At 47.0% G+C, this 14,864-nt stretch overlaps 1 protein-coding gene across 4 annotated transcripts in view; it reads right to left on the bottom strand.

Annotated features, from left to right (window-relative positions):
• PTPRG (protein tyrosine phosphatase receptor type G) overlaps positions 1–12,948 on the bottom strand; it is a 718,545-nt gene extending 705,597 nt beyond the window's left edge. The window contains exon 1 of one of the 4 annotated variants that reach the window (XM_079114373.1): positions 11,257–12,948. In XM_079114373.1, coding sequence (XP_078970499.1) covers positions 11,257–11,341 — 85 coding nt within the window. In that variant the 5' untranslated portion in view covers positions 11,342–12,948. The remainder of the gene's footprint in view (positions 1–11,256) is intronic. The other 3 variants (XM_079114370.1, XM_079114369.1, XM_079114371.1) reach the window with 3 other exon arrangements.
• Positions 12,949–14,864: the final 1,916 nt, after the last annotated feature.

Here is a 14,864-nt window from a genome sequence, read left to right as displayed (position 1 = left end):
TTTTTTTTTTTTTTTTTTTTGAGGCAGGCTCTAGCTACACTGCCCAGACTGGCCTTGAACTTGTGATCCTTCTGCGTCCGCCTCTGGAGTTGCTGGGATTTCAGGCAAGTGCCACTGTGCCCAGCTTCAGATAGTTTTAAAAGGCATCCATAACTTTGTTGGCATGCATGAACCTGTTTTTTGTTTTGTTTTTTTTTTTTAACCTGGAGTTTTGAAGAAATAAGATTGAAAGTTTGTTGAAAACACACCAACAAACAAAGCCTGAGATAGTATTACTAAGGGGTATTATATATGTAGTCAATTTTCCCCCACTGGTTACTTTAGAACACTTAATTAGAATGTTGTCCACTTGTCAGACATGGTGGTTTACACCTATAATCCCAGCACCTTGGGAGCTGAGGCAGGAGGATTGAAAGTTCAAAGCCAGCCTCAGCAACTCAGGGAGGCCCTAAGAAACTCAGTGAGACCCTGTCTCCAAATAAAATATTAAAAAGGGCTGGGTATGTGGCTCAGTGGTTAAGTACCCCTGGGTTCAATCCCCAATACCAAAAACAAAAACCAAAAAAACAACAACACACTATCCACTTAACCCCCATTAGTTATTTTAGAATACCAAACCTGTTGCACGAGTTATCATGGGGAGTTATCAAAGTCAGTAATTCCTCAGTGGCAGGAGTTGTCATGCTAATGGGACTTGATGACTCATCTCCCTGTCTTCTCCAGCAGCATTTTTCTTGTACCCAGGCCTCTGTCACCTTGGGAACTCCTACCTAACAGTAACAGGTTGTGAATCCATCTCCATCTGATGCCACTGCCTTCGATCTGTACTCCTGCTGACATTTAGAGCATACTCATTTTCTTCTGGTTTAGGTGCAGAAGATTGAACCCAAAGGTGCTTTACCCCTTTTTTTTTTTTTTTACCTAGGATTGAACCCAGGGGTGCTCAACCACTAAGCCAAATCCCCAGACCTTTTTATATTTTATTTAGAGACAGGGTCTTGCTGAAGTTGCTGAAACTGGCTTTGAACTCGAGATGCTCCTGCCTCAGCCTTCAGAGGTACTGGGATTACAGGTGTGCACCACCACACAAGAACACCGTCTCCTTTTTCACAACTAACCCTCTATAGTTGACTTTGGTGCTTTTTCGCCCACTTTAGCTCATTCAAATCACCAACCCAAACACCTCCTGCTTATCCTCAAGGACCAGGAGCACTGATACCCAATCAGGGTTGTCCCTGGGCTACATGCTCTTATTGTTGTACCCTGTATCGACCTTGCTATTCACTAATGTAATTAAATGCCATTGAAGCAGAAATTAAGTCCTTCTTGTTTACCACTCTATCACTACTCTTGGCCTATAGGTACTCAATAAATATCTGCTGAATAAATGAGTTTCTGGGGGTGGGGAAACAGGCATTCCATTAACCAGAATCTGTCTACTACCTTGTTACTACTCCCTGGTGATATATTTTTTTTCCCTTTATTTTAATTTTTTCTATCAGGCATTGAACCCAGGGGCACTAAACCACTGAGCCACATTCCCAGTCCATTTTTAACCTTTCATTTTAAGGCAGGGGCCCGCTAAGTTGCTCAGGGCCTCATTAAGTTGCTGAGACTGACCTTGAACTTGGGATCCTCCAGCCCATCGGTTAAAAGACACCCTTTTTGAACTGTACAATCCACAGACTTGGAGGCAATACTCTCTTCCCTATGGGACTTATGGTTAACACCTGGCTCCCCTGGAGGTATCTGGTAGCAATGTTAGCAAGATAATGGAAGGGATCTTAGCACGGAGGAAGCAAACTCACAGGAAAAATTTAACGGGAAGTGCACAAGTCAAATCACAATAAGCACCAGGCACCTGATTTGCACATTGCAAAAAGACCACAACACTGCTAACCTACCCAGTATAGAATCAATACCTACCCAGTATAGAATCATAGCTACTCGCTATGTAGTAAAGTGTGAGGTAACCCCAAAGTAATCAAAAACCTTGCCATAATTCCACAGCTGGCTAACCAACCATCCTGAGCTAGTTCAAAACTCTAGAGGAAAAATCCAGAATCCAAACCATCTCTTGCCACGTTCCAGTCCAGCTCCCTCAGACCTGTTCCTGAAGTCACGCGTGATTCAGAGTCTGCAGCCCACACTCAGATGATATACAGGATAATAAAAATACCACGTTATTACCAAGTAACTATAGTCAATGCCCCAAACAGTAGTTCTCAAGTGACAAATCAAATCAATTTCGATTATTCTTGTGAGGAGTCAAAAAAAAAAAAAAAAAAAAACCCCTCACCACCAACAAATTCAGTCTATCTGCAGTTATTATCGGCTTATTCAGAAGCTGAAGTAATTTGCTGAAAGGTCGTCCCTTCAATGTAACCAAATAAAATCCTATGCTAATTGCATTACCTCCTTATTTAATTGTAGCAGATACAGGAAGACACCTTTATTCCACCCAGTATTTAGGGGACTTACTTACATAAGAAAAATAATACACTAGGAGGTGTAAAGCTGGGTGTCTTAATTGTCTCTCCTGTGCAATTAGGAAAAACTGTCTGGGAACTGTCTTCAAACAGCAACTGGTCTGAAAACCAAAATAATCCTGAGAGATGATTAGAGAAACCTATTACAGTCACCCCCACTAACTGCCCAGGTAACAACCTCAGATGAGCGAAAACCTCCTTCTGCTCAAGTTTGCTCATTCCAAAGTGGGAATAGGCATGGTCTCTACTTCCAAAGAGAATTAAGGGATATAAGAAACCCAAGCAGAGTTTAGACCAGGCAAGTGCTCAGTGAGTATGAGCTATTATAACCTTGCACCCATTTTAGAGATGAAAAAGCTGAGGCATATTTGCGCGAGGCAACTGCTACAATGGACAAAGAAGTCCAGCCTCAGTGTGTGAAGCCTTGGTGTGGTTTCTGAACAAAAGGTATGTATATCTGGAATTCTCAGAATCCCAGCACCAGCCAACCCTACTTCCGTGAGATGCTGGGTCATTTGCTGAAGGCAAGTAGTGTCACCCAGTGCCAGCACTAAGAAAAGTCACCAGTCCTGAGCCTCCACAGTCACCAAAAGGAAACACTTCAGAAAAAGGAGTATTTATTTATTTATTTATTTGTACTGGGGATTGAACCCAGGGTTGCTTAATCACTGAGCCACATCCTCAGCCTTTTTTTTTTTTTTTTTTTTTTTTTTGGTATTTTATTTAGAGACAGGGGCATTATTTTTTAAATGGACAGGACTATTAATGCATAACAAATCCTCCTAGCAATTCTGAAGAAGTTTTAAAGACAATCTTGACATCAACAGCATGTCTCCTAATGGAGACTATGCTTGATAAATGGCTTGCGACTACACCCCCCTCCCCAAATTATTCCAAATTAATGAGTTTATCTGATTTAAGTGCGCTGTGGAATTCGTGAGGCGGCAGCAGCAGCATGAGAACTCAGCTCTTTGATTCATAGAGTAACTGATATGAATTCCTCAAAAGCGAATCCGCTACATTATACAACCCGCTCTGCTTGCCTCCTTAGAAAGATAGTATCACAGTCCCAAAAATAAGACCAGTTGTCCTATTTTCTTCCATGGAAGTGTTACATATTCCATGAACTATGCTTTCAATCCTTCCTTTTCTGTTGCTAGATTTCAGCAGCCAACTGTGTCACTTTGCTACGCACCAAAAATAGCTAAACCAAGTAGTTTAAAATCACATTTTGTTGTTTGGCCAGAAAAGCATCAGGCTGATTTCAGTCTGGGAAAAAAAAAAGCGATTAGAGGACAGGGGCCTTGCCTGGATCTGTGGTTCCCTCTCATCCCCTCTGCAGGTCTGGATCTGTGAAAACAGGGAGACAGGAACACTGTGTGTTGCGGGTCACCCAGGTGCCAAAGGAGAGTGGCCACCCAATATTACTGTTTGCTTCCCATCAGTGGTGCCGAATTAAAACCCCAAAATGACAGCAACAGAGCAGAGTCACTGCCTGCAGGTGACAGAGTCCAAGAGGAACCACCACCACAGGTGCAGCACCAAGCCATTCTTCCCACATAGGGATCTGGGAGACTCACATGGAGCTTTCTCAGTCCGCAGGAAGCATTTTTCCCATTTGAAGCAGAGAAGGAAGATACATCCTTTGCAATGTGAATGAGGAGGATGCATCACAATTCATAGATGCAGATTCTTTTTTAAAAAAAGAATTTAATCTTATGCTTTATTTATTTATTTTTTATGTGGTGCTGAGGATCAAACCCAGTGCCTCACCTGTGCTAGGCAATCCCACCAAGCTACAGCCCCAGTCCATGATCTCATTTCTTTACACCTCAAAATTTAACAATGCTACTAATCTGACATGGGATGCTCTCAAGCCATTGGTTTTCCCCCACCCCTAATAGCAAAGCCAGGAACAAAAACCCATTATATGTACTTTATACAAATAAAAGGGCTGGGGTTGTGGCTCAGGGGTAGAACACTTGCTTAGCATGTGTGAGGAACTGGGTTCAATTCTCAGCACCAATATAAATGAATAAACAAATAAATAAATAAATAAATAAAAATTCATCGATATCTAAAAAATAAAAATAAATAAATAAATAAATAAATAAATAATATAACAAATGAGGCCAAGCACAGTGGCATACACCTGTAATCCTAGCAGCTCAAGAGGCTGAGGCAGGAGGATCATGAATTCAAAGTCAGCCTCAGCAACTTAGTAACTTAGTGAGACCCTGTCTATAAATAATTTACAAAAAAGGACTGGGGATGTGGCTCAGTGGTTAAGTGCCTCTGGGTTCAATCTCCAGTATTCCCCACCCCCTAAAAAAGTGTGTTTATACCCACAGGTGTCCTTAGATCCATTTTCCCCTTTCCATATATTCCTATCCAATCTCTTTAACACATAATAAAATAAAAATTGTTACTGTATTGAAACTTACTATTTATCATGTACAATGTTAAGTCCTTACATGCATTTTCATGCAAGTCTCATAAGGACCTGAGGAGTCAGGATACTATCACTATCTCATTTCACAAAGGGAAAAACAAAAAGAGGCACAGAGATGTTAAGTAGCTTGTCTTAGGGAGCAGAGCTAGTTATGACAAAGCAGGCTAGTTCCAAAGGCCCAAATTCTTAATCCTCTATATTCCATACAACTCTCCAGTGTGAACCTATTTAGAAAAAGTTAAAAGCATTAACAAGTTCCAAACTACTACAAGATTTCTTCTTGCTCTGTGCTGGCAACAGTACACTTACTCTCCTAAACTGGCTGACACATACCAAAGTTCTCATTCATGGTGTGAATCACCTCCCACCAGAGGCAACCAAGTAGAACAGTAACATCACCCACTTTGAGTTTCCAAAAGAGAGAACCCGCATAGAGAACCGGATACACTATCATAACCCAGTCTAAAGAACACTTGTTAAAATGTTTTTTAAATGTCATATCAAGTGCCTATCAAAACCATGAGCTTGCACAGACCTAGTAAGTCATTTTCCATTGATTATGTTTTTTTCTTTTAAAAACACCAAACATTTTGCTACATGTGAGGCCAAATAAAATGGCCTCTCCAACTACAGGTGTACCTAAAGGAGGGGAACATTGTTCATGGCATCCTCTAGCTAAACCCAACCATCTTGCACAGCCACCACTTTCAGAGTTGGCCATCCTTCTCAGAATAATGGTCAAGAATGAATCTCCTGCTTACGTTTCCGTCATCATGGACTTCCCTCAAAGGGAAATTCACTGAAGTTACTTCCAGATTTTTATTCTTCTTAGAGATTAAAATTCTTTGGCTCTGGAAATTTAAGACAGGAGAATTATAGGGAAAAAATGGGGAAGTAAACACAGATTGGCAAAACACCACTTTTAGAATGATTCTATGTGTGCATGCTTGCAGTGCTGGGGATCAAACACGGCCTCCTGTTAAGCAAATCTACCACTGAGCCAAGACCCCAGTCCTGGAGTCACTATTTTTTATTTTGTTTTGCTTGTTTGTTACAACTCAATATAAACACAGCATCAAAACAAGTTGAAGCAAGGTCAGTAGCCAATGATCTTTTTTACAGATGGGTGTCTGATTTCCTAAGTGCAAAGAACACTGTCCTAGTCCTGCATTTGTCTCTTTGCAGGCAAGAATGTCACCCCCATTCCTCAGAAAGGGAAATGAAGGTATTTGATCTTTTAATCCTTTGCAAATATTTACCAAGGGCCAAAAGCAAGCACAGACAACTTTGGCCTAATATGTGCCCAGGCCACCTTGTTCTGGGACACATTCAGTAATGGTTGCCAAATTCCACACGAAAGGTCTCACAGTCTCAGAACATTTCTCACTTCCCTGAGCTCCTTCCTCCCTCTACTTCAGCAGTGGCTGCTGGCTTGACCCAGATTAAGCACTGGAGGAGAATTAAGACTGGGTCCTCTCTCTTGACTTTACTATATTATTAGATTTACAGACCTTTTATTCCCTACACTGATGCAGCCAAAAACACAGTGCAAATGACTCCCACTCATCATCTGATAACAGTCAATCTGTAACCAAAGTGTACCAAGGACTTACTGAAGGGTATCAAATACTTTTGAGAAAACTTCAAATGTCCTCAATTTTTCCCATTATAAAATATGGCTCAAGAAAGATGTGCCCCAGGATAAAGTGTCAATCATAACTTCTGATCTCTTGATTCTGAATACACACTCATAATCTTCATCCTGCTCAGAAATGACACTCATGGCCCCACATACTGCTAGTAAAACACTGGGTAGGAATCAAAATTAAAAACAACCACAACCTGTGTGGTGGTGCATGCCTGTAATCCTAGCATCTTGGGAGGCTACGTCAGGAGGATTGCAAGTTTGAAGCCAGACTCAGTGACTTAGCAAGACCCTGTCTCAAAATAAAAAACGAAAATAAAAAAAGGGATGGGGATGTGGCTCAGTGGCTAAGCATCCCTCGGTTCAATCCATAGTACTACAAAAAAAAAAAAAAAAAAAAAAAAGCAACCACCACCACCTTTCAAAGTCAAAGGTTAAATGTAAAAACAACCTACTAGCAATGCTTAACCCAGGTCATAACAATTCAAGTGCCTAGACTTTTTCTTCTTTCTTTTAAGAAGTTGCCAGAAAAATGGAAGAGGAGAGATAAGAAAGAGAACAAGTAATAATCATGTTAGGGCATTTAAAATGATATTATATGAAGAGCAAGAAAGTCCGTTTCAATTGGTGCACGATTATAACCCATTATGTGATGTTATATTAGGAGTTTTTCAGTAGAAAAGTAAATCTGGAAAAAATTTGTTTGGTTGCATTAAATTGTCGGCATCCCCTAGAAAGCTTCATGTAAACAACATAACCTTGCTTCCAGTGACAACAGGATGTGTTCAACAATTCACCATGGAAGGGCACCTTTCTTATGTCAGTAAACCTTTCCTACAACCATTCTTCCTCCAGGGACCATCCACTCCCTCTATTTCAAAAGATCCTGTTACACCTATTTGTGTTAAATGTTCCTGTTTCATCAACCCTCTCCCATAAACACCATCCAGGAGAGAACATCGAAAAATTTATTTTATAAACACTGTCAAAAAAAGATCTAGTTTAGAGACCCGGTAAAGAGTTCTCAAACTATATATCTGAGATGGGGAGGGAGTATCTGTGTGATCACTTACACCATTTCTGAGAGTAACATGGTCAACTTCCAAATACTACTTTTGCCTTTTTCTAAGAAGCATGCAAAACATGAACACACAGGAAGAGATGGCTTAGGGGAATCCAGATTCACAGGATCAATCAGGGATCTTCCGATTCTGATATTATCAGGCTATACAGCTGAGCTTGTCCATCTGAAGTGTTTCTAACCAGTCTTCTGGATGCAAAGTAATCACAGTACGAAACACTGGAATCAAAAAGAAGTTTCACTAGGAAGGCCAAGAGAGAAGTCTATTTTTAAGAGTTTGTGCTGAATATCTAGAGAATGCAAAAGAGATAAAATTTAACCCTTTGAAGTAACATTATTTTACATCCAGTGACTGGAGATACAGATCAGATATTTAGATGAATCAGAATAAGCTTTGCTTTAAAATGATGTGTTCAGAACGGCAGAGTAGAGAAAGGTGACCAGGGGGAGGCAGATGGGGAGGAAAGGGGAGGTACTTCGGAATGAAATTGGCCAAATTATACTGCTATTATTATGTGTATGTAAAAATATGTAACAAGAATCTCACTGTTGTGTATAAAAGAAAAAAAGAAAAAAGAAGAAAAAAAAAAGATTTGGACGGGGGGGGGGGTGAGTTAAGGAGGGTGATGGGGAGGAGCGTGTATAGATGAAATCAGACCAAGTTGACAATGGTTGAAGCCCAGTAGGAGATATATAGAAGTCCATTATATTTTTCTGTCTCTATATTTTTTCATAATTTTTTGAAAAAGATATAGAAGAATGTAAGATGCACAATATCATGTTTGATAATCCTTCCGCTTTGCGCTTTGAAAGCCATCACTTGAAGCACTAAAGGGGAGGCGGATTCCACACCTGCCCTGCTGTTCAAAGAGTAAAAGCCACCCTTTGCTGTTTCCGATTCCCTGCGGAAAGACCTATGCCAGGGACTGTTTTCAAAGCCCTCTGCGACTACAGAGACCCTGTATCCTGAACTGGATTTGGGTTAAGATCTCACAAAGAAGATCCTAATCCAAAACCAGAAGCATTTTTATCCCTCTGGTCAAACACTGAAATGCTTCACAAGTATCATGGGAGTCCCCCACGAACTCTGGACTCCCCCCCCACCCGATTGCAGAGGGAGCTGCTGAGCAGAGCTGTGGCCGCCTCCTGGCGCCGAGGGGCGTCGCAGCCCCCAGTTCCCAACGTGGGCCTGTGAGCCCATCCCGGCGGCGTGGAGGTGGCGGAGACCCACCAGTGGAGGTGGCAGGAACTCGACGAGTGGCTCGGGGGCGCCCCCTGAGGTCCACCGGCGTCGCGGCACCCTCGGAAAACCGAAAGCCGGTGTCTTTCATGGCTCTGACATTTTAACTTTGCCTGGTTCCAAAAGCGGCTGTACACTGCGGGGCTGCACTTTTCCAAACCAAACACCTGTCTTCCCTGTGTCTCCCACCACCGTCCCTTCCCTTTCCTACACCCCTCGACTCCTGGACAAGGGTAAAGACTATTTACCTCGCATCGTGGGCACCAGAAATAAGGAAGACGAAAATGTCCAAGCCCCCACCCCCAAGGCGGCATCCCTGGCAGTCCCATTTTGGATTTCAAGCTTTCTTAGACAACAACAACAAAAAAAAAAAAAAAGAAAGAAAGAAAGAAAACCACATTAGGGATATTAACTACATCACCGAGTATTATGCCAGAAATGGAATTGGGAATTTGTTTCTCGATGCTGTCCTCCGCTGCCTTCCCCTTCCTCTATTTAAGTGTGGCCCTCACAAATCTCGACCCCTATGTGTACCTGAACCCACTCAGTCGGCAAGTCGGTGGCAAGGGAGGTCCTGGCGAGGAAAGACGACTAATGCAAACACTGACCGGTGGTCTTTAAGGGAGAAAGGGCAGCTCTTTCTCAGGGTAGATGCCCTACGGTCTGTACTCCCGTGGAGGCAGGACTCTGGTGGACAAACCCCAGGCCTCCAGGTTACTGTGGACACATCCTCGCTCAGCCTCAGGGCTGGGTTTCTGGACTGTGGCAAGAGCTCAGTGCAGCTTTGGGGACTGAAGGATACGCAGAGAGAAAAGGGGGTGCCAAAAAAATAACAGTGCTTTGCCTCTCTGTCCCTCAAGGCCACCACCGAGCCTGCAAAGGGAGCACTTGCAGCCAGTCCCCCTGGAGAGGGTCCCCGAGGGCAACCAGGACACCCGCGCCCTGATGTGGGGCACACAACGGGGCTGGGGGGCCCCGCTGCACCAAAATCTGGCGCTCTGACCGCCAGGGACAGGCGGCTGTTGCCAGGGAAAGCAGAAACATCGGGACACCTGCCTCTTTTTCTTGATTCAGATAACCCCCACCTTCAAGTATCCAAGAGCTGGTGGATGAGAAGGCAGAAAAACGAGGAATTCTCTGTTCTTATGGGAGTGAGCAATAAAGAGAGTCGCCTCCTTTTTCCCACCCTTTCCCCCAGCCTAGGGCAGAGGACCTGGCCTCCATCCCCCGGGAAGGAGCTGGACAGCTTCGAGGGAGCTTGGGGATGCAGCACAGGGGCCCAGCCAAAGGGGAGAGGAAATCAGCTGGCCTCTGCCCTCCCGAAGCCAGGAGGGTGTCTGCCGGCTGCGGGAAGTGGAGGGTCGCCGAGCGGCATACGGTTACGTGCAGTGATTTATTATTGTCACCAGTGGCCAATACTGTTCCTGTCTTAACCTGGTCAGAAAGGAGTGGGTCTGGGTCCATCAGCCGCGAACAGCCTGCAAAAGGGCAAAGATGAAGGCAGGCAGGGCGCGCGAGAGTGGGGAAAAAAAATCGCCCCGGCGCGAAAGGCAACCCAGTCGCCGACCAGCCCCCTTGCGCCCCGACCCCGGCAGCCCAAGAAGGCAGACCAGCCGAGGAAGGGGGCTGCGAGACGGGAGAGGAACCGATCTCCCTTAACCGCCTGCTCTCTGCCCTCCCACTGTGCCCAGGCCCCCGTGCCCAGAGAGCTACCTCGCGCCGGCACCGAGGCGTAGCCCGCGCCCCAGACCCAAGCTGGGGTAGGGAAAGGCGTCCCCGGCCCCTGAGACCAGATCGTCGCTGTTCCCCATATCCTAATGCTCCGCGGCCAACCACCGGCTACTACCCCCGAACACCAGGGCTTCCAAAGGGTCGGAGAACTGCAAAACAAGCCCCCCTTAAGAGCTCCTTCAATCCCCGCTGGAGCAAGGAAAGCACCCAGGACCCCCCAAAACCCACAGAAGCATCCTTCTCATGGCCTTAGTCTCGCTAACCATCCTACAACTCTAGCCTCCCGACTGGCGCCGGATCAGTAAAGCAAGTCCCCTTTTCTCCAGACTCCAGCTTCCCCGAGCGCTCCCCTCCCCCAAAACCAGAGCGGGAGCAGACCCCTGGTTTCCAATCCTCCTACCCGTCCGTCCCCAGCTTCCACCCTCCCAGACCACCAGCCTCCCTAAACATCGCCAGAACCAGTGAAGCAGATCCTTTTTTTTCTCCCCAGGAGCCCGGCCCCCCTCCACCCTCTCCAGGGTCTCTAGGACTGGCGCCCAAGCTCCGCGCTCCGGCAACAACTCCGCATACCTAGCGCGCGCGGGCCGGGGCTGCGTCCCCTCGGCCGCCGGCACTCACCCGGGAAGCACACGACATAATGGAGCACGGAACTGGTGATTTTCAGGAACAAAATCCACCAACACGGTTCCAGTAACCTCCGCATGTCCGAAAACGCACATCGAAAAGAAGAAAGCAGGGGGGGTAAACTTGTTGAATAAGTTCTTGCTTCCGTGCGAGCCTCCGCTAAGCCTGGGCGCTTTCCCGGCTCGCCAGCTCCACCGGCCCCCCACGCTCGGCAGCGAATCCCCCTGGAATCCGGGAAGCCGCCGAGCGCCCCCCCGGAAAATCTCAAAAAGTGACTGGGGATGCAAAGCCACGCTGGGGACGATCCTCTCGGCGGAGAAGAGCTGGTCACCGTTCAAACAGGAGCGAGCGAAGCGAGCAGGGCGAGGAGTGGGAGGACGGCGACGATGCCCGGGGCCCGGGGCAGGCAGGGACCGCGGGCGGCAGCGGCGAGCAGCCGAAGATCTCCAACTTGAGTCGGCAGCACAGCGCAGCCGAAGAGCCGGCGGGCGGCGGCGGGCTGAGCGCGGCGCGGCGTCTCCGAGCTTCAGGCAGGCAGCTCCTTCCAGGGCCCCGGGAAGGAAGGAGGCATGTTTGCGAGCGGGGAAGGGAAGGACAGAGGAGCGGGGAGCGAAGGGCCCCCCAGAATAGAAACGGCCGGAGGAAACGCAGGAAAACACAAAGGATCTCAGAGGGGCGCTGGGGCGAGGGCGCCTTCAGTCCATGCTCCTGAAAGTTGTGGCTCCGGCGCAGGCTGGGGAGGAATCGGGAGCGCGGGGCTGGAAACTGGCCATGCCTCCATACAGGAAGTAACATGTGAGCATGGATCCTGGCAGAGACTTTAAAGCCGGTGAGCGGGCGAGCGAGCGAGCCGGGGGCGCGCGGCAGCGGGGACGCGCTGGGTCGACGAGGGCGCGCAGCCCGTGGCAGCCGGCGGCGGGGACGCGCGCTCCGCGCTCTTAAAGCGGCCACGCTTGGCTCCCGCCTTCCAAGGGTCCCACAGCTCTGCTCTGCAGGCGCACCCCGGGAGCTGCGAGCTCTACTGTGAAGAGTTTGGTGGCTGGGGGTGACTCTGGCTCAATCTTGGAGACAGAGGAGGGAGGCAGCCTGCTGAGGCCGACGTGCTGCCAGATTCCCGTTGTGCGAGTTCTTAAAGACGCTGCGCGCTGCGCGCGTTTGGCTAGATTCCCCAGTCCGCGCAGTTCGCTGATCCCGGACTTGGGGTGGGGTATAGGGTGGCTTGGCCCGAGACTGGGGAAAAGACGGAGGCGACAAGCTGCCTTTTCTAGGGCGAGAGGGTTTCCTGTTCGGCTTCACTGCCTTGACAGCGCCGCGGTGGGGCGCACCACCCGCGCCCCCTGTTCGCACCCCCAACCCAGTGCATTTCCCCGCCTGGAGACAATGCCGATCGGCCTTTGCACTCAGGTTGACTTGAGATTTAATTTTTCCCCCCTTTTCGAGTTTCCATTGGCCGAGTCCGCGACTGGGGAGGAGAGAGGGGAGAGATCGATCCCAGGCTTACAAAATCTAGTCCTTCCAAGTCCCACACCCCCTTTCCCGGAGCCACTAAGAATCGGTGGCGGAGTTTTCCCAAGTCGCAGCCTCCAGAGGTTCGTGTACCCCAGTCTGGCCGCAAGGAGGGCACAGGAAGTGCGCCTCTTACCCCTGGCAGGCCGAAAGCAGCGCCGCGGGGCAGGACTGATTTCCTGTCAGCTACCCGGGGAGCCACTGCTTCTTTAGCAATGGGGAGAGGCATCCGGGGGAAAAGGGAGGACTAGGCTTATCTGTAATGAGTTTTGTCCCTTGGCTCTCGGTGAGAAGATCTTTATCGCTTAGACTTCTAAGCGCCCTATTTTCCTTCTTATGCTAATACTAAAAGTGGGGGAGGCGGGCTTTTGATTAAATGTGTAATTGAGCCAAGGTAATTAGCCATTTGTAATTTTTGCCTAATTTTTCTGCCTCTGTTTAAAAGCGCTATTAACATGTTTTTAACGTGCCCCTGCTGTTTCATCCCACCACGACAGGGTCCCACACACGCCCAAATGTCCCAACCGGATGCTTCGTTTTCAAATAATGTACAGATGTTTGGAGATCCTCCTGCAAGATGTGATTAGGGAAGCAATTTCACACCCACGCTTCCAAAGAAAAACCTTTGAAAAGTTAGGTTTGGGATGACAAATAAAAGCCAGGAAGTTCCTGGGGAGGGCCCAAGATCTATCTTTAGCAGAACAGGGTGAACACCCTCCACAGGGTGGGGAATGAGGCCAGTTTGTTTGCTTTGGAATTTGGTCCTTCCTGGTTTTGTTAGAGTCCTGAATCCTTCATGAATGCTTGTGAGGGCCAGTTTTTTTGGAAGTGTTGGGTTTAAGGGACGTTCATTTGTCAGCAAGGGTTTGAGACAGTTTGTAAAGTCCCCAGGAAACCTACTTCTTTAAAGGTTAAGTGATAAAATGGGGGAAATCTGTTAGATTTAAATAACACTCAGATCAGCATCCTCAGGCAAGTTTCCTCATCTGTAAAATGGACATAATAAAAGCTGCCCTTTGTAGAGCTCTTACAGTCTACCAGGCACTGTGCCAAATTCTTTCTATGAACTGTTCACTGCTTCAACGTTATTGAATGCTGACCTTGCAGAGCATGCTGGGAACACAACACACAACTCTGAAATGGGAAATGGAAAGAAGAGGCTTCAGAGTCCCAGAAAAATCTCAGGATGGATGTGAATCACCACTCACCCTCACTGTGCAGGGGCCCCATGCTATAATTTCATATCATATGAGGTCTGGGCTACTGACTGCCGGGGGGCCCCAGGTTGAAGTTTACCCCAAACAGCTCTCAGAAGCACAACCCAGGACCTATCTGTTCCAATAAAAAATAAAAGTTTTACCAGGTACATTACACAGATGTGTTTTCATTCATTCTACAACCAACCACACAGCATAAACACCAGATACTCCTTCAAGTACTGGTGCCCCAAAATGACTGGGCAGTGACCCGGCCATACTCTCACCTGATCACAAAGTGTATTGCCCCCACACCATGTAGCTACTGCATAGTAAAGGGAGCAGAGCTGGCCTGTAGTGCCCTGGAATGGGAAAGGATCAAGGACCTCACTTCCTTGATGGGAAGATGAGAAGGCTTCAATGAGAAGATGCTACTATTGGTAGCAAATTACCCTCCATTTAGCAGCTGAAAACAGTATATGCATTCATCTCACAGATCTAAAAGTCTGAGTTTTGGGCCACAGCATAGCTGGGTCCTCTGCTCAGGGTCTCATGTGGCTGAAATCAAGGTGTGAGTCAGGCTTTCTCTTTAGGAACTGGGGGTCCTCTTCCAGTCACTGGCAAAATTCAGCTCCTTCTTGTTGTAGGAATGACATCTTCATTTTCTTGCTGGCTGTTGGCCAAGGGTTGCTCTTCATTACAGGTTCAAGCCACTCCCAACATGTCAGCTTACTTCTTCCAAGCTGGCAGGAGAACCCCATAAGATTGGCTATAAAAGTTTTGAGAGTGACCATCACATTAGTAATATGAACATCTAACCCACTCTTAGGACAAGAGGATTATATATGAGGGAGTGGGAAATTTAGGGACCATACTGTTAGTGACCTATTTGTAGTACCG

Source organism: Sciurus vulgaris (assembly GCF_902686455.1).
Source record: "Sciurus vulgaris genome assembly, chromosome: 16".
Classification (NCBI taxonomy): domain Eukaryota; kingdom Metazoa; phylum Chordata; class Mammalia; order Rodentia; family Sciuridae; genus Sciurus; species Sciurus vulgaris.
The sequence above is the reverse complement of the archived record's forward strand: the minus strand, read 5'-3'. Positions and strand labels throughout refer to the sequence as shown.